The sequence below is a fragment of the Struthio camelus genome, chromosome 1 (genome assembly GCF_040807025.1).
Source record: "Struthio camelus isolate bStrCam1 chromosome 1, bStrCam1.hap1, whole genome shotgun sequence".
Classification (NCBI taxonomy): domain Eukaryota; kingdom Metazoa; phylum Chordata; class Aves; order Struthioniformes; family Struthionidae; genus Struthio; species Struthio camelus.
This window is the reverse complement of record NC_090942.1, coordinates 123016456-123043138: the sequence shown is the minus strand read 5'-3', so window position 1 is coordinate 123043138 and position 26683 is coordinate 123016456. Positions and strand designations below refer to the sequence as shown.

Below are 26683 nucleotides of genomic sequence, written 5' to 3'. Positions count from 1 at the left end.
AAAAGGAAGAAAGAAGTAGCACGTATGGAAAGAGAAATCAGGACAACACAATGGTCTACATTCTGTCAATCTTTCAGTTTCTTCAGATTGTTTACGCTCTGGGTAGGAGGCCAGCATTTTTAATGGTATGTGTGTCAGCCTGAATTTCTGCCCTTGGCTGCTAAATGATTTTGTTTCATGATTTAGTCTGTGCAAAATGCAAGAAAAATGTAGCTACGTATAAACAAAAGTTCGAGTAAAACAAGTGATTAAATGTTATGTATATCATAATAATGTGTTAGAGTAATTTCTCTTTAAACTGTAATCAAGATATTCAAAGTAATTAGTAAGTCTGAGTGTTTCTTGTTGTCCATTTTGAGGCTTACTTTTAGCAGATGTTGCTCAGAAGTTTTTGAAAATTTACCCTCTCGCTCGTCTTAATTGGGTTCGCAAAACCACTAGTCTCTTTACAGAACAGTTTCTTGTACTTTTGGATTTAGTGAAAAAATAGATACAGATTCTTGCTGTCATGAAAAAAGAATTCTGAGAAATTATTTGCACAGTACTATCTTTTCTCGCTATTTCACCACTACTGAAGTGGAATGACAAACAAATATTGTCTTCTTGAAGACTAAAAGTGATGAGGAAGTGTCCCTATCTCATTCCTTTAACCTGTGATTAAAAAGTAAGAATTTAGAATATTCTGACTAGTTGAATGACAATAAAAGGAGTGTTTTCAACAAAATGAAGCACTATAGTTTCATTTTTTACTAATGAATGAAGGTGATGCATCAAGGCATCAAGGTGATGGTGATAAATATGAGGAATATCATACCTGAAGGTGCAAAATTCAGTGACTGACACAAAGAATTCTGAAAAAAATATTATAGGTTAAAATGATAAAACCTTCTGAATGCATGCTTATCCGTAGGCCCACATGAGGCAACTTTGCATATATACTTGTTTTCTTGCAGAAGGTCAGTATGGGAATAGCTGACTGTGCACCCCATTTTTGACCAGGCAGGGAACTTTCTCCCTGTAGACCTCACACAGGTGAGGTGGAGAGTTGCTTTTCTCCGGAGTACTGTATGTTGAGCTACACAATGACTTCAGTCATGCCCTCTGCCATGCTTCCTCTGTGTGCCTGTCATAAAGTAAAAGGTGTTTTGCAAGATAAGAGAGGAATTAAAGTGTCACACTCGTCGTAATAATCCTTGGGCGCATTGGGCATATAAGACACCCCGTGCTGTTGTTACTTTACTCTGAGGGGTGTCATATTGAACAGACTGGCAGAAAGTAGAGTACTGGGATATCCTCCCTAATCCTATGGAGAGCAACATCTTCTTTCAAGAAACAAGTTTTCTTCTTACTTATCTCTAGGTTGCCTCATACACGTAGGCTCTTTTCCTTTGTTTGGCTTCTATCTGATGACTGTAGCAGAGGTAGCTCATATCCAGAGGGCATGTTAGTTAAGCAGGGATTCTGCATATGAAATTTCTCCCACAATGAGCTTTTTCCAATAACTGTGGAAAATAACAATAATAAAATGGGTGCATTGTTTGCCTGTTAATTTGTGTCAGTGCAAAGAAGAGCATGCTAGATGGGAAGGTGTGATCTGTGCTAATTTCTAACAAGCTTGTAACTAGTATCCAAGGTGTCGGTTTAAATTTGCAGTCCTAAGTATTCTGAGATTCAGTTCCTTGAGGTATCGCATTTGTTGAGATTAGAAGAGGCAGGAAATTCTCTGTAAGGACTTCTTGTTCCTAAACCCAGATTGCTATTTTTAAATCCTTAGAACAACCTCCTTTCTTTATGGTGCAGAAATGGAGGATAGGGTGGATATATTTATGGGCAATCCTTTCAGTTATGTTACTTAGTGATCTTTCATTTGTTTCACAGACTTCCAGAATATTGGGTGGGTGCCCACAATTGTGTTTTAAAACATTTTGGATAATAACTTTTTCTTCTGTACTCTTCTTTAGTACTGTTGTGAATCCAACCATTAGGAAAGTTGTCCCTGAGCTCTTTCTGTTCCGTGCTCAAAAGTTCATAAATTTGATTCCCTTACTTGTCTATAGAAATGCATTTTCCAAGGCTTTCTGAATACTCAAACCCCAGTTCAAATCTTTACCATTGTTTAAGTAAAGTATGGATGTAAAATGGGATCTCTCCTGTTTGGGTTATCCTCATTATTACAGTAAAGGGAATGCTACATTAAATGTATATTATTATATTATTACGCTCAGATTGGTCTCCCTCAATCCCATCTGTTGGAGTGGGTCTGTTCTGAACAAAATGTTTAGTTGCAGAGGAAGAAGGACTGTAGCCCAGTGGTTGAAACACCTCGGTAAGTAGGACGCATACATGCTAGTTTCAGCTACAGTGAATGTCTAATTATTTATGTAAACCATAGCATTGCCAAAAGGAGCAGTTAAAAGACTCATTGTGCCTTTGTATATCCCACTGCATGTGTCTTGGAGCATGGTCTCGTGAATCATGAGCTCTGATTCAGAGGATGGAGTTGAACCTGCCTCTTCCGTGTGCCAAGTGGGTGCTGCAACCACTAAACCACTGGCGCAGAGAGAGGTAAACAGCACTGGAGGGAAGAGCTATGACATTGCTACTTTTCATTTTTTTCTTACTTTGCACAATATTTTTGAGAACCAGAACTGTGCTGCTAATCTTTCTAATAGTTAGTGATGCCTGAAAGCCACATCCTTTTTTCACTGAAAAAAATCCATGAGGCTGCTATCCCTTCATTCAGACAAGAAGTATCTTGCTTTGAGTGATTACCACAGAGAAATAAAAATACCAGCAGTATTCCAGTCACAAGTACCGCATTGTCCTGTCTTCTGTTCTTCAGGGTTTCAGCATGCTCTCCTTATGATTCAGTGTTATTTGATTTTGATTTTCCTGCGCTTGTATTTTTATATAAATACTTTTCATTGGCTTGTTCTCGCCTAAAGCCAATTGCCATTGGATTCCAAAGGAACGTTCCCACTGATTTCAATGCAAGAGTTGATGTCTAGCCCTGTGTAAGGGGTTTTAAGCTAAGTCAATGGGAACAGGGTTGTAGAACAGCTATAGCTACCCAGGAAATTTTTATATTGAGACCAGTGCCTGTTTCCAGCCTGTGAATAACAGAAGGCATCAATTAAAATCAACTGGCTTATTTTGATGCAAGTTCATATGTAGACCAGCCCTCAAGTTAATAGCTAAACAAGTATAGCAGAAAGGAAAAAGTATACTTTGTAGCTCGGCGTTAAATATTTATTTCCTTAAATGGCACTTCATGTTTTCTTTATATTCTGTAACAAGAATTCCACAGTAAAAAAAAAAAAGTTTCTAGATTAGGGAGAAGAGCTGCCCACATGTATTGATGAAGATGCTTGGGCCAAGATGGGGATTTGGTTACTATTTTAAAATTCTTTTTCTGTTTGTTTGTCTTTTTCCTCCATTTAGTTGCTCTGATCCTAGCAGAGACGTGGGGTTTTGTTGCAGATGGTTCTTATACATACTGAAGGAACTGTATACTTACAATATGCTCTATAAGCTATTAAATGCTGGCAAACTTTATTGTTTGCATCCCGCCATTGGAGTTCCCTCTGAAGTCTGTCACAGGGACATAATTCCATTCTAATTAAAGGTATTCCCTTTTTCCAGATATGGAACTGGCCTAGTTATGACTAACTGATTGTTTCACAAATATAAAGTAGGCCTAACTGCTCCTCAACCCTTGCTGAGTTTGCGCTGTTTACTGTGAGCTAAGCTGAACCCCCGTAAAGATGCTTTGCCTCTGTTATACACCATCAGGACAACAGAGTAGTCAGTGGAAAAGCGGGGGTATTTGGAGCATATTGTTGTTATTTTGTCATCACTGATGGTGAAAATGGTCCCCTTGAGGTCACGGTGTGTGAGTCCCCTGCTGACATACTGTGACCTCAGAAGTGAGAGGAAGATTTCTAAATCACTGTGCTTTGTGCTCTTCTGAAAACACCAGCGCTCTTCTCTTCCTGCCTTCTTGCAACAAGGAGAGGAAGAAAAAGTGTTGTAGCTAGTTATTCCAGGCAAGATAAAACTTAGTTTTATAGGGTCTGTGACGTTATGGCATTGGCCAGGGAAATCCTGAGTTGTTATGAAGTTGTTCGATACTCAAAGAACAGTTCTAATTACAGCAAGTTCCTGTGCACTACTGCATCCTTAGTACATACATACAACTTCTGGGTACCGTAAAGAGAATATCATACCCATTACTAATACCATCTTAGTTAACTTTCCCTTTAATGTACATCTTTCTAAAGCAATGGAATTTGATTCCTCTTTTGCTTTCCTCATTTTGGAAAATTGATCAATCTCAGAGCGCTCTCCAAAGCCACTGCTCATTTCCATATTTGTCTGGGTCGGACCCAAAGCCCCCTGATATGAATGGGAGCTAAGTAGGATCTGGGCCTTCGATCCTTGCAGTTCGTATTTGAGACTGAGTCAATTAGCTACTTAAGGGGTTCCTCTGCAAGGTCTGAAATGCTCAGAGCTGAAGCATGCTAGTGGTATACAGTCAGTGCTGTAAACCCTCTAAAAGTTGCTATGTTGAAAAATTGCGACATACATCAACTGCAAGCTTCAAAGGCAATGGAAATAACAATGACGATTTGTTTCTTTTTCATCCTGACTGTATTTCACTAATAGATTGCACAAGGATGAGTCAAAGCTTGGGCTGAAAAGCATAGTGGGTTTTTTAGGTTTTTTTTTTTTTTGATTCTATGGCAGAAGTCCATAGGGTCATAGTTATTGTAGATCTGGTATCTGACATTTATACATGCCTGGCGCGTAGAAAAGTGGAAGAAATGGGTTGTAGATTTAAAGAAATATTTTGCATCACTCAGTTAAATTATTTGGACTTCCAACTTTCTTTCTTTCTTTTTTTTCCTGTCGGGTGTAGATTCATTTAAAGAAATGGGAGACTGATGTTTCAGAAAAAAAATAAATCTGAATCTACATGCTATCATGTCCAAAAAGTTCTTTAATATAAAAATAAGTAGCTTTCTCTAATGGTTAATAATTTTGGAGAACAGAAAATGACAAAAATAGAATTTTGGTAGAACTTTTAGAGTTGCACCAGGACTTTGAACACGTCTTAGAGGACAGATGTGGGCACAACAGCCACATGGCTATTCTTTTTACATTGTTGCTGGATGTGAAAGGTGTTTTAATATGTATTTGATATGAGATACATACAATGCCTCTTTGGCCCTCAGAAAGGAAGCATATCCTGACTCACTATTTGGAGCGTTCATATACGCTCTAAGTCATGCCTTCACTTGTACAACCTCACACATGCAGCTGCACTGACTAGTGTTAGATATATCTGACTTGTCCATTAGCTAATGTAGCACTGGGCAAAAGATCAGAAGCGTGAGTGGAAAAGGTCTAAAGACTGCAGAACAGACACAAAATTGTTATTGTGATTTTCAGCTATCTATTAGGAAAGTAGCTTCCAATTTCTTCTCAGAGGTTGCAGCAAAAAGGCAAGGGGCAACAGTCTCAAGTTGCAACAGTGGAAATTCTGACTAGAAATAAGGAAAAAGAAATCACCATCAGAGTAGTCAAACACTGGAACAAGTACCCAGAGCTATAGTGAATTCCCTAGCCTTAGAAATATTCAGAGCTTGACTGGGCAAAGCCCAGAGCAGCCTGCTGTAATTGGTCCTGCTTTGAGCAGGTGGTCAGGATAAATGACATCCTGTCCAACCTCATTTCTTCTGTGGTTCTTCTGCCCAAGAGCTCATATATGCTCCACTATGTAGACATAGAGGTGCTGCAGGGAGCACGTGGAAGACTCAGGAGCCATTGCTAAGTACAGCATCTTCTCCCAGCATAAGGTGGGATGTCCTTGTGTGCTCTAGCTGGTGGAGAGAAACTGTCTTGCAGGGAGCTTACACTGGTAGGGAGTAGAGAGGTTTTCTCGGCAAATAAAGATGCAAGTAGAGATAAACCTGGCCTACATTGTAAGTTCATGTCAACCAAAAAGCAGTTTAAGGGGTCACAATTCAACATCACAGCTGTTTTGGTAGGCTTTTTCCATTCAGACTGAATCTCCTTTGTTAGATCTGCATGTGGGGCCTGGGGTTCACCGTATGGGAGACCCGAGGGCAAAGCCGGTTTTGGAGTATCACTGGGTGTGCCAACTTTGTTGACAGCGTCTCTGTAGCTGATACAAAAGCTGTATGCTCAAATTACCTTCAGTACTGTTGCGTATTGTAGAAATTGGTCAGAATCAGCACAAAAGAGTCAGCAGGGTTTTGGAAGAAAAAAATGTTGGGAAAGTTTGAATAATTTTCGGATGAAACATTTGTCAACTCTGGCTGAGCACAAGAATGAGGATGAGACTTTAAAATAAGGAAGAAAATTTTAGACGTGAACATGACAAAAAATGCGAGCAGTTCATAGATGTAAATGGAGCTGGGGAAATATGGAGCAGGGTGGTAAGGGCAGGGGGAAAAAGAAAGGAAATTGTTCATTGCATTCAGAAAATTATTGATACATATTTAAATGTGGGGAAGAGTGGCTGAAAAGCAAACAAACATATAGAGATATATAAAAACTCTCCCTAAACTTAGACTATACAGTCAGATTTTGGACCTTTGTAAAATTTAAAAAATTTTATGAACCCATCTCTCTTCATTGTTTAGCAGAAGAATTTGAGGTGGGATTGGTGTTTTGGAGGGAAGGACCAAAGAATTTTTAATTATAAAAATGTTGAAAGAACCATTTCTTCGTTCTAAACAAGCTCCAAGTTTCATGTAGCTGAATAAATTCAGGTCAGATAGCTAAATAAATTCAGGTCAGATCTGTTTTGACAGGAGATCTTAATGTATGTCTGAACCAAAAGGAGGGGTGGATGGCCAACCTGAGATGCAGGCAATCTGTGCAAAATTCTGGTGAAACTTCATCTCACATATGTCTACTAACAATTCCGTGTTATGCATTGACTGCTTCTTTTAAATGAACCGGCTCAGGTGCTAGAAGGAGGTTGGCTACAGCAGCAAGGCACTTCAGCTTGGTTAATTGACCGTCCCAATTGTTTCCACCTACTTCAGACCAGTTTCTCTCAGTATTAACAGAGTAAGCTGAATACACGTCTTTCACGTCTGCTGCCAGCTGGGTTATCCAAGTCAGCCTGTTCCCTATAGGCTCACGTATAACAAACTCCAGCCTCAGCAGACTTCATAGCAATGTAAAATAGCCCAAGTACTTCTTAGTGCATTTAGACTGTTTGATGTCATGTATATGTCTCCCTCCATATAGTTCCATTTTCCCCTTTAAGGATCATGAGGTGTTCCAATACTAGAAACACTGGAAGCGAATAACTGCTTAATACATACAGTAGTCTCGTTTCCCCTAGGTATGTATGATGCTGGTGATCTGTGGGGGCTTGTGAAGGGGCCAGCCTTTAGAAACAATCCAGAACATACCATTTTCATAGGGGAGAAGGTGTTTTTCTCACTTTCATAGCTAAAGAGAGAGTCTTGACTATTCCATTCTCTAAAATTGCAACATACTTGTCATTGTTGTTACTTCCAGGAATAAATTATTTTCTTTGTCAGCATTCTCTGTTAAGAGTTGCAGCTTCCTTCCAGTCATAACTGCCTTCAGAAGTGAGCAAAACACATGTCTGCCCATATAATGGTTGGTGTCTGATTTGGCGTGGCTGAATTCTGTGGTAGTTTTGCTATTTACGTCAAGATAAATGGGATTGGGCCCTGTGCTAATTAAGTGCTTTTGTGAGCCATCATGGTAGAAGGCACAGCAATAACTGTAATAAGATAATAAACTTTGGCTGTATTTCTGTAGAAATACATAAGCCCATCTGTATGCCTTATGCCAATAAAAACAACTAATTACAGAATAACTAAATATAAAGGGCCCCACTGCTTAAGAAAAGCCTCCTGTATCCTATTCCGCAACTTCCTATTACATCTACTGATAGTGTAGTCCATAGGCCATATTTGATCCATTAAATCCTGATTTTGAATTAAAGCTAAACAAGAAGATAAGTGTAGCCTTATCCTGGTAGAGGCCTAATGATGTCTTTATATATTGAAAGTAGTCCTGTTTGCACCAGGGGAATTACTTTCCATACGTGGGGATGGTTGCATCTGTAACTCTCTGCCACAATGGGGTCTTCCAAAGTTCTGCTGGAAAAGCACACTCAGGTGAGCTAAACATGCCTTAACCCTGTAATCTCATTTCTTCTCCAGCTCTAAATAAAATGTATTGTACTTTTTAATATTTCTTTTTCACTTATCCCAATGCAAAGCCCCATATACGTGCAGTCAACTGGTTTTGCTGTATTCTGCCTGCTGTGAAATGAGACTCACTGAGTTAAATGTATTAATCTTGCACTCTGGTTTTAAACAGTATATGAGGTGAAATGCAAATATTTCCCTTGCAATATAAAGAAGTAAACATACTAGGAATTTTCGATTGAGCTTAATGAGCTTCTTTCTCATGTGAAATTTATTTCTTCACATTTCTAAATCAAACTTGCATCTTTGCTTAATACATATTCAATAATGTGTTGTAAATTTTATGTTATGGCTTTACACTCGCTATTAGGAAATACACTTAGATCCACAAAACAGTATTTTTCTAAGGACTTAACTTCAGACTTCACAGTTTCACAAGTGACAGATCCATGTTTCATCTACCAAACGGCTGCAAAATCCAGATGCTGAAAAAAATGAGCCTAAAATTATACATTCACTCAGTCCTAGCTATTTATAGACATTCTTCAAATACATTTGAATTAAGAATGAAAACAAAGCTGTGAAGGTCACAAATCAAAGCATTATTAAAGATGACTTACATCTTTCCAAGGTACTTGCTTGCTGAGGATATAATATATTTCTATTTTTATAATACATTAACATTTTTATTAATAAAGCTAGATTTAAATTGCAATGGAAGTGCCAGTCTGATATGTACTTTTCAAGCACTTTTTGCTGTACAAGTCAACACTTATTGAAAGTCACTTTCTTTCTTAAATACCTCATGTTTATACAGCTGTTGCAATTTTTTAACTTTTCATACTTCTGAAATGGAAGTGCCACAAGTGAAAAGAGGAATTAAACCAATAGCAATAAGAGTTTTATGCCAAGGACATATAGCAGGAGGAGAAAGCAGTTAGTAACATCAAGGAAAATTGGTCTGAAGAACTTCAAAGCCTCTACTGAGTTGTGTGTTTTGTTCTCTAGTCAAGTGATCGTTTCCATTTGAAGTTGGCTTAATTTACTAGTATCCTAAAGAAACATCACCCTATGCATTTACACTTTTTCTTTAGAACGCTTTCAAGCAAACAAAAAACGTGTTGCCAGCAATGTTTATTGGGTTAATGTTGTTCTCCCTGAAGCCCTTGTGCTATAAGTTTCCAAGATTCTTAGGGTGGAGTTGCAAAAAAATCCCAGAAATCCTGGAGGGAATTGTGAAGAATCACCCAGGATGCTCCATCACCCTCCCTAGCCTGATTTTACTTACCCCTCCATTGAGGATGTATCCATGCTTTCTGCTGCCGAGCTCCCATGTAACAAAGTTTACAGAATCAGTTGAGTCCTCTCGCTTGCTCAGGCATACCTGGCTCTAGAAGGGAAATAGGTGCCGTGAATGTTTTTGAAAATGAAGGTGTGTTGGAGAAACTTGCTTTAGACTTCTCAGATGACTATGCAATCAAGTGTTGTTTCACTTTCAGTGAGTGTCCATATCTCATGGACCAGGTCAGACTTCTTTATGCAAAATGTCCATCTATAGGACCATTTTTCACTCTCCCTGGAACACCTTAGGTTCATAAACCAGTAAATTGCTTGCATGTGCCCAGAGCTGTCACATATTCTCTGTTACGGAGATTGACAATATACTTCAGTGAGTGGCTATGTGATGTAGTCTACATTCATGCAGCCTGCTCTTGATTTAACTTGCTTCATAAAAGTTCTGTCGAGCAATTTTCCCAATTTAGGGCTCAATACACTCTTTACTCTCCCTCCAGGCCTGGGACTCCCCTGGGGGAATTTGTCAAGGGAGGAATATTTACTGCTGTTGCTTCTTGCCCACAAAGGCAGCTGAGTTGGCACCCAAAATTGGCAGCTGAGCAAATTCAGCACAGACAGTGTCCTAGTGAGGTGCCACAGCAGAAGAAATGGGTTGGTAGATAGTGACCGAGGTATACAGATACAGCCTGGGCAAAGACCACGGTCTCTTCTCATTGACACTCTGAGACAGCTCCAAAGAGGGTGTTCAGTGGAGCTAAGCTGTGGGCAAAAACCCCAGGGGGCATAGCCGCCTGGCCTGTTAGCATCACTCTGGACCAGCATGAATGAGTCCAAATACACAGGAGAAAACAACGAAAAGCTACTGTTCCTTAAAACAATGATGCTCTTCATTAGAACAAAAAGCGTTCCCGCAAAACCTGCAGGGAGAAAAAAATCCAGTGCAGATTGCTGAAGTGTTCTTGCATCCCCAAAGTGAGTGTTTGCATGCAACAGATTCTGTGCCAGCACATTCTGTTCCTGAACAGCATATACATTTCTTGAATATGACAACCAAGGAAATTCATGGAAAGCAGAGAAAATTTTAACTGTTTTGTATTTCTTGCTCATGTAGGTCTAAGCTAAGTGGCTTACAGAGTTTACACTTGACTCCTCCCATAAATCTAACCTTACATTCTTCAGATTTTAGGTATTGTTTTCAGACGTAATAATTCAGAACTTTCCTAGGTTTGGCAGAACTGTGTGAATAAACTGCAGTAAATTATGTATTTATCTAATGTACTCGGTATTTACTGGAAGTGCCTGGTGTCTACAATACCTGATTATACAAATTCTAGTCTTTATTCAAGTAGATATTCTCAAAAAGGTTATAAAGTGCTCACAGAATTCTTTTTGACTGTTTAAAAATACTATTATTTCCTGCTTATTATGTATAGGACATCATTCTTTTTTTTACTATATACTGAAATATGGTTGAAAACATTAAGATATCATCTGAATGCTGTGTATGGCACAAAATTCAGATTAGTTCTTGCCTAGCATTTTCCATGGATGTATTAAAAACAGATCTCTTGTAAGTGAAAGGAAAATTGAGGCATAAGTATCTGACAGCTAGAGGGCATCTAGAGCATCCAGTTTAAACTCTTGTATATCCTCTGTCATTCAGCTTCCCACAGCTACCACTAGGCTGTAAAATTCAGGTACCAGAACTGTGTGCGGAATGTCAGCACTGGTTAATCCGCAATTTTTCCCGAAGCGATGGCCTTAAAGCGCAAGAGGCAGTTGGCAAGGGAGACTTGAAAGAACAGATAACATGCACCACAGGAGGTTGCTATGTATTTCATTATTATTGAATTGGATCATTTCACTTTCTAAAATAATATCGTTTGCTTTTATCTTTCAATGATAGATATTAGTTTTCCTTAACTTTTGACTTTGGCCTTGATAGAATTTCTCATGAACTGTTTTGATGACAGAGTTGAATTTGCACCCTCAGTGCACGTATTTTTCCACAGGTGCATTTTTCAGTGGAGCATCGGTTAAAATATTTGAATCAGGCTTGGACTTTAACAGTAGAATGAATATAAATTAGAAACTAGTATTTGTCACTATATTATATCTCCTGATGTCATCCTACTTTTGTACAGCACTCTATTTTTCTTTGGAAAGTCATATTTCTGTAGATTACTAAGGTCCATAATTATAATCTGCAGATAGAAATTGCATGGTGGTTACTCTGTGGCTGCATGTCTTGTTCGTGTGGAACTGACTGACTGACACCTTCAGCTAAGCAGGGAGTTGAGCTGAGTTTGAATAGTAAACACAGAAATCTGACAGAACAGCTCTAGCGTGAAACAAAAAGGCAACAAAGTGCACCAAGCAGGAATTTGATTTGATCCAGCAACTATTCTGGTGAACTCTGTGGTTTTCTACTTGGAGAGCACAAAGTCTTGAATTCATTCTTTACTCTCCCTTTGGTATCCTGTGCATGTGTATAAGTATCCTGTAACAGGATAAGCATCAGGGACTAATCATTATCAAACACTTCTGCATGGTATTAAGATAGACAGTCAAAATCTTGAGCTATGGAAAGTGGTTGATGTAGTTAAATGTGTCAGACGTGACTCAAAAGTCTCCTTCCTTTCTGAAGATATTACTTCATTCATGTTAACCACATTTTTAAGTGGCGTGGACTGAAGAGATAGTGTTTGGGGATTTCCAAACTCTTTTTTACATAGTTGGGAGTTTCAGGAATAGCTGCTCTGCATTCCACATTGATATATAATCCTCATAATGGCTTTGAATAAGAACATGGTAATTTGCCAGAAAAATAAATAAAACAAGTTATTGGTCAGAGGCGTACTATATAGGGAGTACTAATAAAAACAAATATTTTTGGCTGTAGTCTAAAGTTCCTACTGTAAATGAGCTAATTTAGGGCCGTATCCTCCCCTGAGATCATGGGCTGGAACTTAAGATAAGCAGTAGCTACAGAGATGTATTTGGGTGGTAGTATAGAAATGTGCCTTCTCCACAGACTTCACAGTCAAAGGGGAGGAGAGAGGGAACATTTGCTGTCTTTTCCCGGGGGGTGGATTAACCCCCTCCAAGAAGGGGAGCACCGTTCATCCATTAAGAGATTTTTTAACTCCTTGTACTATCAGTTCATATTTTAATGCTTTATAAATATAAGCAGAACAGCTCTGCATCCTAGAAAAAAATCCATCTTCCACCAGCTGTGTTGATGAATTCCAGCAGAGAGACACATTTAATAGGTCTTCAGATAGATGCATCATCTTGTGCCCAGAGACGATGAGGACCTGTAGTACTGTTATTAGTACAGCATTAACTGTAGACCCTGGCCACTTGAGCCTTCACAGGCAGGTAGTGAAAAATGACTTATAACTCAGTTGCTGACTTGCTAATGGCAATATTGAGGTCGTGGTTTCATGGTCAGCTTAAACTATTCCAAGCCCGTGGCTGCTGCCAACAGGAGCAGCACTCACCTACCCACTGCTGCTGACCACGTATTCCTCCCGCCTGCCTGGTGGTGGTAGCACTGGGGCTTCTGGGGCTCCATGAGTAGCTGGATCAGGGCACTGAGGCAGCTTAAAGTGAGACCCGTAAGAAAGGTGATTTGTTTTCAGTTAGACCTGATCTGGTGGACTGCAATGGTGTTAACATTGCACGAGGGAGGGAAATTATCAGTACGAGTAGTTATGAAACAAACCCTTAAACATATGGCTTTTCAGAAGGAGAGCTGGGTGGAAGAGTTTTCTTTGTTTCCAGAAAAAAAAAAAAATTTAGCATTCATTTTTCGTTGACATTTTGGGGTATTTGTTAAGAGTGAAAAATCTTTCAGTTTTTAGCTGCCAAAACTGAAACCAATAGACCAACCAAAACAAAACAAAAATCTAGTTTTTGTTTCTCCTACTGATTTTTTTAAACAAATGTTGCCATTTTATCAAAAAATCTCTCAGAAAGATATAATTATGAAGTAATCAATAAGTTATTTAACTCTTATTTGTCCCCCAAAACTTACTACTTACTTAATATGCTTGCAAGTTCAGAAGAGAAGCAGACCAGATTCACAGTTTAGGACCTTTCCTAGCCCGGATCTATTTTTCCTAATTTATTAATGCAATAATCAATGCTACTTAGTGTCAGTTCATTTTTGTACCTAAGTGCATCAGACAGTACACAGTATACCCGCTGTGTTCAATCCTGTAAAGGCAGAATGACTACAAAAAATTTTAGTTGAGTATGGAAAGTTGTAGCAATGTTGATTGATTGACACATCTTTTTCTGTTTTGGTTTTCTTGTCCTTTACCGTTGTTTCATTCATGGTATCCACCTGCAATCATGAAATCTTATCCGAAAAGCCTGTATGCACTGACTAGAGATGAATCTAGATAAACCTAGCAGGATCTTTCCAGAGGGTTTTATTGTTGAGGTTGTTAGAATGTAGAGATATTACAAAAAAAGAAGAAAAAAAATAAACTAAAGTGGTTATACCCAGCCACAAACTAAACATAAAAACTTCAGGTCCCTGTTACACAGCTCTGCTCTGTTATAGCTCAGTGTCAATGTTAGCCCTGGGTTGGAGGGGTTGTTTCACAGATTCTGCTCATCATACCCCTGATTTACAACTCCTGAACTATAAAAATTTCTTTGACTTCAGTTCTTTCTCAAATAGACGCTACTAAGATTTGCTCCTTAAGGAACTGCCCTCCTAGAAAGCACATGTGAGGTGTGGGGTGCTCAGTGGTGCTTTGGACCACAGGAGGGCTCAGATCAGGTTCTTGACAAACTTCAGGGATGGGGAAGGAGCTGACTCCTGCTGCTCTGCTGGCTCTAGATTACTTTCTTCTGGATATGGAAGTATCAGAGAAGCAGGTCGTAAACTTGCAGTAGCATCTAGTACAACAAAATTATTGCTTTGTTTGTTTGTTTGGCAGTTTCCAAATTGCATGCTTATAATATTCTTTTGCTCCTGAGTTTTGCACATATGAACTAAGATAGCGTGAATGAATTTCTCGCCTGCCTCAGACAGTGGCAAAAATCCAATTGATTTCAGTGGATGAGAATTTTACCTCTTCTTTTCTTAGTGCTATTAAAGGACTTAACTCAGCCTATGATATGAATAAAGCAGTAGCTGCATCAGCAAAATGATTGCATATTGTTTTCCAATCAGCAGTCCTTGGAGCTCTATGGGACTGCAGATTACTTCTGAAGTGCAGCAAGCCTAAACTTGGCTTAAATTTTGCTATACAAGGGCTCCCACCTTAACTGAAACATTTTCAGTTGTCTACAAATCACAAAGGCTGAAAACCATGTGTAGGGCAGTTATCAGCCAAAGACAAGCAGCTCTAAGTTAGAGCAATAGTACGCCATTAAGACACCTTTTGGGTATTACAACCTTTCCTATTTCTACACACTATCGCAGCATTGCTGGTAGGGCCCTGATTCCCAGAAAGAGATTTCGTGGGCAGACCTCGAAAAACTATCTAGAAATAGAGAGAGTTCCACATCTCAGAAGTTCCCCAGCAGCTGAAGAACATCAGCTCTTATAAAATATGTGGCAAGTACAGCATGCATGGTGGTGAGGGGGTCTGAAAGTCTCACTGGCACTCACTTGGGATAGTCTGCATAACTGTTCATGGACTCACCTCCTGTGAGTAATAGTAAACATCCCCAAGTCATGCTGGTACAAATTCTGTACAATGCCACTCTGTATTATTCATCATACTGGTGTGGGTGTGGGTGTGGGTGTGGGTGTGGGTGTGCATGTAAATTTCCAGTGCTCTGTGCCATTCATAGCCTTTCATAGTGTCTCACATTCGTATATTTATAAAGCGCAAGCTCTTATCGTTTCTCCCTTTAGACGCAGTGATAAAGGGCTCTTTCGAGACAGCAGTTGTCATCCAAACAGAGCTTTGGCACTTCTCGCTCTCATACAGCCTGTGCTTGGGTAACCATTTAATATCATCCTTGCGTTCACTGAGCCACAAATCCGGCCGAGGAATGCTGGCATGTTGTTTCTCATTGATTAAGCAGTCCTTTATTATCCATTATTGTACAAACGCTCCAGCTGTATTTTGAATGTTTTATGTTATGCAGATAGGTATTTTGGGCCACGCTGATCCCTGGTAGAACAGCAGTGCGGACCGTGTTTCTTTATTTGCTATAGCCAAACTCTGCTCTGAATGGGTGTAGCTTCGCCTGGAGTTTGGCCCAGAGTCTTTTTCCGTCAGTTTTGCTGACTGTCAGGTCATGCTCTATCTCTGAGCGCTTTAATGCAGGGTATAGGCTGCACTGAGAAGAACCTGCTTTTATTTAGGTGAGCACAGCATGCCAGATTATGGAAAACGATTCTCAGTTCCCATCTGCAAATAGAGAAGTGCATGGCAGGACGTGGGGTAACGTGGGTACTAAAATGTATGAGAGAGAGGTGCATGCTGCCCCCAAACAAAGGGCACATTCAGCCTCTCAGTTATTTGGCAGTATATGCCTACACTAAAAAGTCTAATCCTTTTGATATGACTATAAAAAGGAGAAACAATGTAATCACATCTGGTGAACTCCAGAGCTGTACATAATTCTGGGACCCTTTGATGTATTTACATAACTCCAAAAATACTGGTTGCATGCACGCATGCATGGAAAGACAATAGATTCTGTAGGGTATCTGTCTTCTCCTGTTTGGGGTACAGCACAGGCACTTCTAGGTCTGGCTCATTTCATACAAAAGCATGATTTTATTTTGATTTTTTTCATTTATCCTGAGCATCAGAGTGGAATCAGTGCCTTGTATCTCATGTGTTTATTTCATGAGCAATATTACTATTATTCGTTACTGATATTACTCATGTGTGATACTTTGTATGTGTCAGCAGGATGGAAACCAGTATCACAGGCCAGATCCTGTCCTGAACATTTAACGCTGCCCATAGCCTGAGGCCAGCTATGCTCTTTCCTTGTGGACTGGTCACAGCGTTGTGACCCTGGTGCATTGTCCCAGGAGCTAACAGCCTGCTCTCTGACACCCTCTGTCCCAGGGCCTTTGGGACATCCTCAGTACGTGTTAGGTGTCCTATATGACCAAAATACTGATTGTTGTCATATGACGGGTGTGCCTTAGTTACGGGAAGGGAGTGCACGCATGTTCTTGCTTCCCTAAAAAGCCATTGCTTCTCTGTCTCATGCATTGGTGTGATGAGCCCCCATGCTGCACCGTGCCCCAGGGCAGCTCTGTAGCTACTCCTGGTCTGGTTAGACCATTGGTCACGCATGGCCCTACATGACCCAGTGAACTAGCACATTCACTTCACATAGTGGGAAAGGTTTCTGTTGTGCTGCAGGGCCTTTCTCCATTTTGATCATGAGATGGACTTGCATCTGACCAGGGTCTGGCCTTGGGGCAGCTGAAAGGACTGTTGCTGTCTCTCTGCTCTCTGACTCTGCATAAGGTGGGATGTCAAAGGGACATGTACCTTGAAATCAGAATTAATGAAAGCTGTTGTTGACTCAGGAGTCCAGAACTATAAGAAGACCTTAGAGTCATGCAGACATTATTATATCCTTCCAGGGTTAAACCAGGAAAGCGCTTAATCAAGTGCTTAACTTTCAGTTTTTATTATAATTTCCCTGTTTCAGTTTCCTGAAAAGAGATATCTTCCTAAACCAGGCTTTAGTGTCATTTTGACTCTTAAGTTAGAGCCATGCTAGCCAGGGGATGCAGGGCAAAATCTACAGCCACATGCAAACCCTGTGACAGACTATCAAGCACAAACATGACTAGCATGAAATTTGGGGTGGGGGAGGTTCTGGCAATAAATACCACAGTTCAGAAAGTTAGTACCAGATGTCTAGAAGCCTCCAAATCCAGCCAGTAAAGGTGGAGCTGAAATAATTGAAATTATATTTGTGTTTGGAAAAAGCAAGGAATACTAGCACAGCTTTTTTAATAACCATTTGCAAAAGTAAAAATACAAAGTTGTGCCTTTTGCAGTGTAGGGTATGTCTCACTTTAGGATAGCTATAAATGAATATCCAGGTGAGAAACAAGAATACATTGTCAAAAATTGAGTTTAAAGCAGGAATCCCCCTCTTAGGATCACTGCTACCCAACAGTACAGGGAAATGTCACATGGCCAGAACAGTTGCACGTGCATCTTTCCAGCTCATAGTGGACACCATTTGCTTGCCTTTGATTCCCATAGCATGTGGTATAGAGTTGGCAACTGGGCTGCAAATGTTTTCTGTCATCTTCTCTTTTAAACAGAATTCTTGTTGGGGGAAAGATGTGATATGAATGAGCCTGGCACAATTCAAACAGCTATTCCTAGACCCCAGGCCCTTCCAATAGCTCCAAGCAAATCTAAACTCTGAAAGAAAAGTCTGTTTTCCACCCAGGAATGACACAGGTCATTTCTGGATTGGAGGCTACCCCTCTTACCACCACATGTGCTTCCTACCTGCAAAATCCTGCTTTTCTCAGGTGAGCCACCTGGGTGGCAAAAATTCAGAAGAGCTAGAGATCCCTGCACCGTTGTCAGGCGTTTCCAGCTCAGCCGCTCTCTGGGCTTTAGCTGGCTGGGCAAGTCTTGCATGCTCCTTGATTAACCAACTAAAATATGCCAGTAGGGAGGAGAGATCCAGTGCATACTTACATGCTAAGCAACGAGAACCTACTGCAGGGTAGTAGAAAAAAACACAGATGCAGCACAAGTCCCTTTTTTCCTTGACAGGCTTCGTGTTTGTTCAGTCCTGAACCATTATGGCAGCACAATGATGGAAGTATGAAAAACTGTGAAAACATGATCTAACACCAGGTTTAAAATATTTTTCTGTTCCATTTAATTGATATTTTAGGAGTTTCCAGATTCTTTGTATGATGTCTTGAGAGCTTAAAACCTGAACCCCAAAAATCAAATGAATAGCACGACAGGCATGGATTTGCTAGGGGAGAGAGAAAGGGGAACTGAAAGGCACTTCAGTGCTGTTAGTGTTTCTGTATAACTTAAATCTGAACAATGTTGCTGTTGAAAGTTTATTTATACCAATACAAATGTCTATTGCTTTTAAAGGCATTTAAGTTCTGTGGAAAGAAAAATCTTCACTTAAAACCATGACATCAGTGTCCCATTTGATCATTCACAGATAGCTGAGGAAGGTGTACGAAAGGTCAATTTAAATGGGAATTTGGCTTGTGATGGGATTTCTCTAATAGATCATAGAATTAAGTATTTAGTTTTCATTGATTTGAATGGGAACAAAGCTCGCTCCTTTAAGTAGAAAGGAGGAAATGCACTAAGATCTAAACTATGATACCTTTAATTGCACTATGTAGTACCACAGTTTATAAATGGCTTTCTTACATCATGAGGACTGCTTCTGGGGCAAACTGCAACTCAGTGTCAGTTCGTCCATCAACATTTCACCTAAGTAAATAGATAAAAGCTATCTGCAACTTGATCTGCAAGTTAGTGTAGATGTGGGAACAGATAATGAAACAGAAAAAACAATGCTGAGGGAAAAAAAGTGTTTTTCTGATAGTGCTTGCCACTTTAAAAGATTAAAGAAGTTCAAGGTCATGGACAAAGGAAACTTGTTGCATGAGGAAAGGGAATTTCCAGGCTTTCAGGGAGAATGGAGAAAAAGCCAGATTACTTTCAATGACACTCACGTTCCTACATTTTTCCATATGTTTTCTAGTTTCCTATCAAGCCCAACTTACTAGCACGTAGCTGATGTTCTAGTTCCTGAACAGTACTTTATAATTTTAATTATCTACATATATATATTTTAAATTATTTTAATGGCTCCCCACTCCCTGCACATGCAGACACATGCACTCCCCTAGCCTCCCACCTCTCGCACTTTATTCCTGTTGCTGATAAGGGATCCCTGAGGACCTATGCTCTGAAGTGCTGTTGATTGAGTGGCTGGACCAGATTTGCAGCTATTGTGGATGGACAAAACTTCAGTGAAAGAATACGTATTTATATCAGCTCCATATCTGTCCCAATCCTGCTGTATATTTATAAATTGGGAAGAAGGGATTGTGGAAATCCCTAATATCTCTAAAGGATAATGGGTCCATGCAGTTTGTATCACGTCATGTAGTTCTTATTTCTGAAAAGTCATCCATTACAGACAGATATCAATTTTCCATGAGAAATTCGGGGCCAGCTGAGTGAAATGTACCCTAACAGACTCCATGGGAAAAAAAAATGTCTTAGAGCTTCAGCTATACTGCTTCTTGAGGAGGTCTGGGGAAGGAAAGATGATTTTCTGTCTATAAAAAGATGAGAGATTTCTATTGAAAATAAACCTTAAAAATATAAACGTATGACTTTTGTTTCTTTGATTATGCAGCTGCCTTGGGGTCTGAGCTTCTGGTAAACACGTTGACCTGTTAAAGGACATGATTCAGACTGTCCCAGATCCAGCAGCTCACATCAAGGTTAGTTTCCTGTTTACTGTGAGTCTTCAGATGTTTTGAGAGTGATAAAATTAAAAAGTGTGTGTGCATATTGCAGGTTTGTTGTATGTTTATAAATTTTTGTTGCTGTACAGCACTGGCTTTTTTACTCCTCGATATTTATACGTTACTGTATGAGTCAGTCGTGCGGTCTTTGTTGTTGACACCTCTTCTGATGTGTTTAATGTATATGGATATTTTGAGGATAATCCCTCTTAAACTAGAAAACCTTGATTGTCCTTTAATATTTAGCGTGCTTAATAAATTTATCTACCTGAAATGCTGAATTCATATATTCCCAGTTCTGCTCCTTGGAAGTCAGGGGCAAACACTGAATTTACTTCAGTAGAAGGAAAATGAGCATAATATAAAAATTCAAAGCAAAACAAAAATCCCTTTGAAAAGATTCAATGCTTACTTTCATGTAAATCTTAGGACTATAGACATTGAACTGTTAAGACCTTAAAAACAGCATTGTTTAGCTACATTTCAGAAGGTGTTGTACCACGTTTTCAGCTTCGTTGTTAGAGTCAATTTTTTTTTTTATCCTTCTGTCCCTGAAAGATAGGAACCTGCTAGACTTACCAGGCGTAGCTGATGATGTAACATTAAGAATAACACAGTTTTGGATATTGCACATATACAGCAGCATGTGAGCCTCACAAACTGACTGGTGTGGGGGATACACTATTTTTGCCTCACTATTATATCATCTACAGGTTTTGTTTGGAAAGGGTTTCCTGGCTGCTTTGGAAATGATAAATCCCAGATTATCTTCTAAAGAAAGAACAGTAATTCTTTTTCAGAAAATAAAGACACTCATATAGCAATGTCATAGGTGTGAAAAGCCAACTGATCCTTTTCTACAGCTCATATGAAACTGAGTGTTTATCATTGACATGGGTCCTCCCTTCTGAAAATGGTTTGTTAACTTTAAATCAGCTTTTAACCATTAAACTGCTGATTTAATAAGATTGCTGTAATCAAAGAAATAGATCAGCCACCCTAGGCAGACTGTAAGTGAAAAGCTCTCGTTTTTTTTCTTTCTATCTTTCTATTTATCTGTCTTTCTATCTTTCCCTGAACTTATCTTTCTACAACATCTTTCATGGAGTTTCTTCTCGATCAACTGCTATCTACCAGTCAGTAACTGCCTATAAAAAAAACTTCATTTTTCAACTTATTTTTAATTGAATAAAACTGAAATATTCTTTTAAGTAACTCACCCTTCCTGTAGAAAGGTACTGAATGAAAGAGCCTCTCTATATAACTCACTACAGGATTTTTGGATTGTGTTTAGATACTAGAATGACAGACAAGGATTTAAGAGCTCCTCCATTCCCTCCCTTCAAATTTTCTGAAACCCAACACTTTCCAGGCTTGTGGTGCTCTGTTGTTTTTATGGAATGAGCATAAAGACATCTTCAAAAAACAAACCTCCCCTCAATGTGTCTAGTCACCTAGAATCAAAATAGTAACAATCCAAAAATTTTAAGGGCATGTAATAAGTCTTCAAGCTCTCTGAGTGTCCACAGAGCAAAAAGCAATATGAAGAAGAACTCGGTTTCATGCTTTCCGCCAAAACCAGCATCTGAAAGAGAGTTTTGGACCAAAGGAGTTAGCATTGGAGAGGGCAAGCTCCATAAGTGTGCGTCTTTTTGCAGCAAGTCTAATAGGGAGCAGTTCTGATAAGCTGCCAGGAGGAGTCAGTCATCTTTCCCTCATGACTTAGACAAAAAGCAAGCACAGTGTGACATCCTAGGAACAGGTGTTAGGAGTTTGCTAGGCTAAATATGGATCAATCCTAAGAAAATTGCATATCTAGCAGCATTTTCAATAACATCTACTGTATATGTGCAATGTTTTTATTTTTTTCTGTTAGCGTAGAGGAGCTGCATAAAAATCTCTGTCATGATATGTTCAAGGAACCCTGTAGGAGTCTTTCTGCAGTAGTACAACATGCAGAAGTTGCTATTACGTTAAAAAAGGGAGTGAGGGAGGCAAATACTTTAACTATTTTCCTACTGTGTTTGGGATGGTAAAACTAGTCAAATAAATAAAATCCTTCCAATTTCTGTTAGTGTAATCAAGGAATTTACTTTGGTATAAAGGTACCATAGATACTCTGTTCATTTAGGCTTTAAAAGTGGGCTTAACTACATGCTTGAAAATAAGCCATAAGAATGCATGTCCCATGCATGGACAATGGGAAAGACTATCTGGTGTGACAGTCTTTTCTGTCTGTGGTGATTTGCTGTGATGATGGGGAAGAGGCACATTGGGTTCATTATAGTTATCCTTGATATGGTTTTCTCCAACTGTAATTCATCAGGTAAATCACATGATATATTTCTTTTCTTTCCTTGAATAAGTGGGCCCAGCCTTGTTCATGTGCATCGAGAGCTGTGACTTTGAAGATCACTTTCTAGGACTGTCTGAATTATTAAGATTTGACAGCCTGAACATGTGCAGAAAATTAATGCGGAAGACAAATGAATGTGGCCAATATGAATATTCATAGACATCTTCTTGCAGTAAGGGTGATTTCATTTGCATTGTGTGAGTTTTCCTGTGTGCTGTTTTGAAAACAGCCTTTCCCGCCACCAGAAGAAAGAGTAGTCAGTCTCACAGATCTTGCGCCTCGTTTCAGAATGAGAAATGAGAAGAGCCTGATTCCAATGAGAAATGAGAAGAGCCTGATTCCAAAGACCAGACCCCGTCCAATTTTAGGAACGTTTTGAAAATATTAAGGTGTGACCACATTTTGATTGGGCAGCTTCATTCCATACCTAGTAAAGATTAAGCTTTACTTTTTCCAGCTTGGATAGAGCATTCATAATTGGTATGGTGAACAGTTTTTTTGTTTTCCTATTGCTCCTGAATGTGTAGTTTCACCTGAATCAAACATAATGGACAGAAACATTTGATGTAGACAGGAAAAAGAATGAGGATATTCTTATATTCAGATCTCTGGTTTCAGTTCAACAAAATGTGGAGAATTATGGCCCTGATCTTCAAGCAGTTCCACGTGTTTAGTGCCTGTGAGTGGGCTGACCCACTAAAATAAGATGGCCCGCATTGATAAAATTGAGTGTGTGCCCAGCTGTTTGCAGGATGAGGGCCCTGGTTTAATAGGGCTTGCTACAGCTAAAGGCTCAAAATAGTAACATGGATTTGGAGTAATGGCAGACTGCTAAGAAAAGAAGTGTTTATGTGATTTAAAGCAAGACCAATGGATTCTTGCTATCCAGTAAACTCTAATTAGAACAAACAAATTCTTTTTGGACAGTCATTTGGGCAGCTTTCAAAGGATGAAAGGGCTCGGGTAAAAGGCGCTCATGTTTATACCAAAGTTTGTGTGTTCCCTCACTCTTCCAAAACAGTTTTGCTCTAATGAGACTGCTACTTGGAGAGGAGTTTATAGCAGGACTGTTTGCAACCAGCTCTGACTTTGCCTCTTGCTCTACCCACGCCACTGAAAGAGGCTGTTATTTTGATAGGGAGCTATACAATTTATGATGTTACACATAATATTAAGGAAGACTTTTGTCTCTGGTGTCAAGGTCTTTTTGTCACTGACAGAAGTTTTCACTTACAGTAAAAGTAGATCTCTTATACTGGGCATATTAAGGGTCAATTCCAGATAAGGCATCATTTATGCTACCTTTCGAAACAGGGTGCTCCGTGAATGTCTTTCCGCCCGGAGGTTGAATCTTTGCTCTCCAGTCTAAATTATTTTACTTCAGAATAAACGGGCAGTTCCTTGGAAGTCGTTTGGGAACTACATAAGAATCTAGCTGCTTAGACTAGTATTAAATACAACACCTTAACAAGAGTTATATCTCATCAAACTCAGAAGACAGGTTAAAGGTGTTTTCCAGAAATCAGCGACTAGATTTTCTCTTTATATGGGCAAGATTGTCATTTACACATATTTTTTAATGCATTTTTTGTTGCTCTGTTATTCATTAAACTCTAGCTCTTATAAGATAGTCCTAGAAACACTGTGCAAATAGTATCTCAGATTCACGTTTTGTTTTTAAGTGAGTATGCATTGTTAATGGCCATCACTGACCATTTAATAAAACTTTTATTTTTTAAGGGTTAAATTCAGCTTTCAGCAGCCTCATTTGCAAAGATCAAATGTTTATCTGGCTTTAGTTAGTTCGTGTCATCACTGTGGGAGGATTTAGGGAACCAATTTTCAGGAAGGAATGAGTTACTGCTGTTCCTTTGGGCCTCACTGAGAGAGGAAGAGGCCAAGATACTGCTATATAGGTAATGAAATGACTACATTTATCAGGATGGATTTTACCCTGGAGTAAATGGATATAGTTCACTGAAGCAAGGATGATTTATACCAGCAGAAAATTTGGTCTGAGTATATTTAACAGCTTTTCTGTTCCTTGGTGATGATCTTGAGATCTGGGATAACTGAAGAGACAAGTGAATGGCAATAGCTCGAGAGGTGCTTGTAGGTTGTATAGTCTGCTTTTAACTTCTAGAAGTTGAAAAAAAGGGACGCTTTCTGTCCCAGGTAGGTTAAACATGGAGGACATTTTTTATAGTTTCTCAAAGGACATCAGACACCTTGAGCCAAATTCAGCTGGTCTGTATCTGTACAACCCCATTTGTTTTGCGGATGTAGCTAGGAGGTTGTTGCCTCTGAATCTGTGGAACTGAAGTTACCAAATCTGAAAAATGTAACTACTCCTACAGTGAAGGAATATCTGATTTCTCAGAAGAAATAAAAGAGTTACTCCATAGCTATTTCTGAAAATTACTCCAGAGTTTAGCGCTTAAGTGAATAAGGTGAATAAGGCTGTGAATAAGGTGGCACATGCACAGTTTCATGCACAGTATCCCCTATTGCCAAAGGAAATATTGATCCCTGAGCCCCTTTATCAGCCAAAGAATATGTTGGATTTCAAGTTGTGACAGTGTAGAGACGCTGCTGTGTGTACCTAATTTACTGTGTTTCTCTGGTATTATTCATAAAGGAGCATATTCTGGGTCTGATATAATCTGTTGTTTTTCCTGGAATTGTAGAGACTCTAAATAGGATCTAGGACTTTATTATGCTGCGAGTTTTGAATGCACAATACAGCCTCTACCTATTAAGGTATGGGGGACAAGAAGGGAGGGAGGAAGTACTATTATCCCTATTTTACTGGCTCATAAAGGCCTGGCTTTTCCTCCCACCTGTCTTTAGGGTCTTGACTAAGTTAGGAGCCTAGTCTTTGTGGATGCCTTGCATTGCTAAAGTACTTCTTTTATTACTTATAAAATGAGATTTTGGCAGCTCAGCTAAGAGTGAGAGCATGGATATCTGAGCCAAAGATACAAAGAGATTTGCCCAAAGTCACATGTGAAGGAAGCTAATGGCTGACACATTGCGACATAGCTGAGCAGGCGATCCATATGGAGTATGTAATACTACTGTATCACAGTGTGTCACCCCTGGAGTCAATTTAATAACGCTTCCCTTCCCCTCCAAAAAATATGGAAAAACAACTCATGATAGTTGTTGGCTAATAACTCCTAAAGGTATGAAGCAATGATGATCCAATGAACATCTTGCCTGCAATGGCCTCTAGCTATGCAAAGGTACATTTAGCCCAAGGGTACAGAGGTGAACAAGCTGCTGCGGGTTATCTAGGCTGCAAACTTGCTGCCTGACAGCTGCTCCATGATAATTGCTGCATGCATGCTCTCGTCTTGTGGATTACAAATGTCCCTCACTGACAAATGTGGAAAAGCATGCATATCAGCAGTCAATGAAGCTGCAGTTGCTGAGTAGCTGTAAGTGTCATCCCCTTTGCTTACCCCTCACTGTGTACTTCATTCATTATTCTCACAAAACTTTAGAAGCTTTTCCCATGCTTTTTAATGACAGAATAACAATGCTGTTTCAATTTCACAATGCTTCTTTCTAATTATGCTAGCTGGATCACAGTTGTTAAACCTTGTTTGAATGATAGTCATAGCTTACTCTGGGTTCTCATAAAAGGAAGGAACCAAGTTTAGCATGAATGTGGATGACACTTCTCTGCGCCAGTACTCTGCTATTTTGCTCATTCACCTGGCCCCCAGACTGCCAGGCTTAAAATCTGATATGTTTTTTCCATTCCATGTCAACATATATCAGTTACATGATAATGCTAGAATCACTACTGTATTTGAACACTAGATTCTCAACACCTTACTTGCAGAAACTGTGATTTACTTCTCAAAGGTGTTGAATTCTGGACTGTGTCCAAATGATTGCCATAGCATTTACATAAGTACATTCTTCTTTTTCCTTTCTTGAACTATACCTCCTTCCCGCCTGAGCAAATACCTCCTTGCTAAAGGAAAAGAGAGATAATGGCTTCTGTGTACTATAATTGATGAACTTTCTGCATTTCAGAGCAAATCCAAGATTGCTGCCAACAGCCAGATGGAAAACAGTGTTAATGACATGTTCAAAGAAAAGCATGTTATTTTGATAGGGGATGGTCTTGAGACTTTAATCTCTATTGTTCTGGGGACTAATGGCATGGATAAGTCTTTAAGTGAGGCCATTTTTAAACAAAAATTATCTTTTTCATAAGCAGGAAAGAGCAAACTAGAGAGTACCAAATGCATTTTTAATGCCCTGGCCGATATATATGTTTTAAACTAACCCTTTGTTGTATGG

General features: G+C 39.3%; 1 protein-coding gene across 3 annotated transcripts in view; it reads left to right on the top strand.

The window, feature by feature from the left end:
* The window catches only part of ERG (ETS transcription factor ERG), a 148644-nt gene that overhangs the window by 20010 nt on the left and 101951 nt on the right, over positions 1 to 26683 (top strand). For all 3 annotated transcript variants that reach the window (XM_068914013.1, XM_068914046.1, XM_068914023.1), the window contains exon 2: positions 19899 to 19986. In XM_068914013.1, the coding sequence (XP_068770114.1) occupies positions 19948 to 19986 (39 nt within the window). In that variant the 5' untranslated portion in view covers positions 19899 to 19947. The remainder of the gene's footprint in view (positions 1 to 19898; positions 19987 to 26683) is intronic.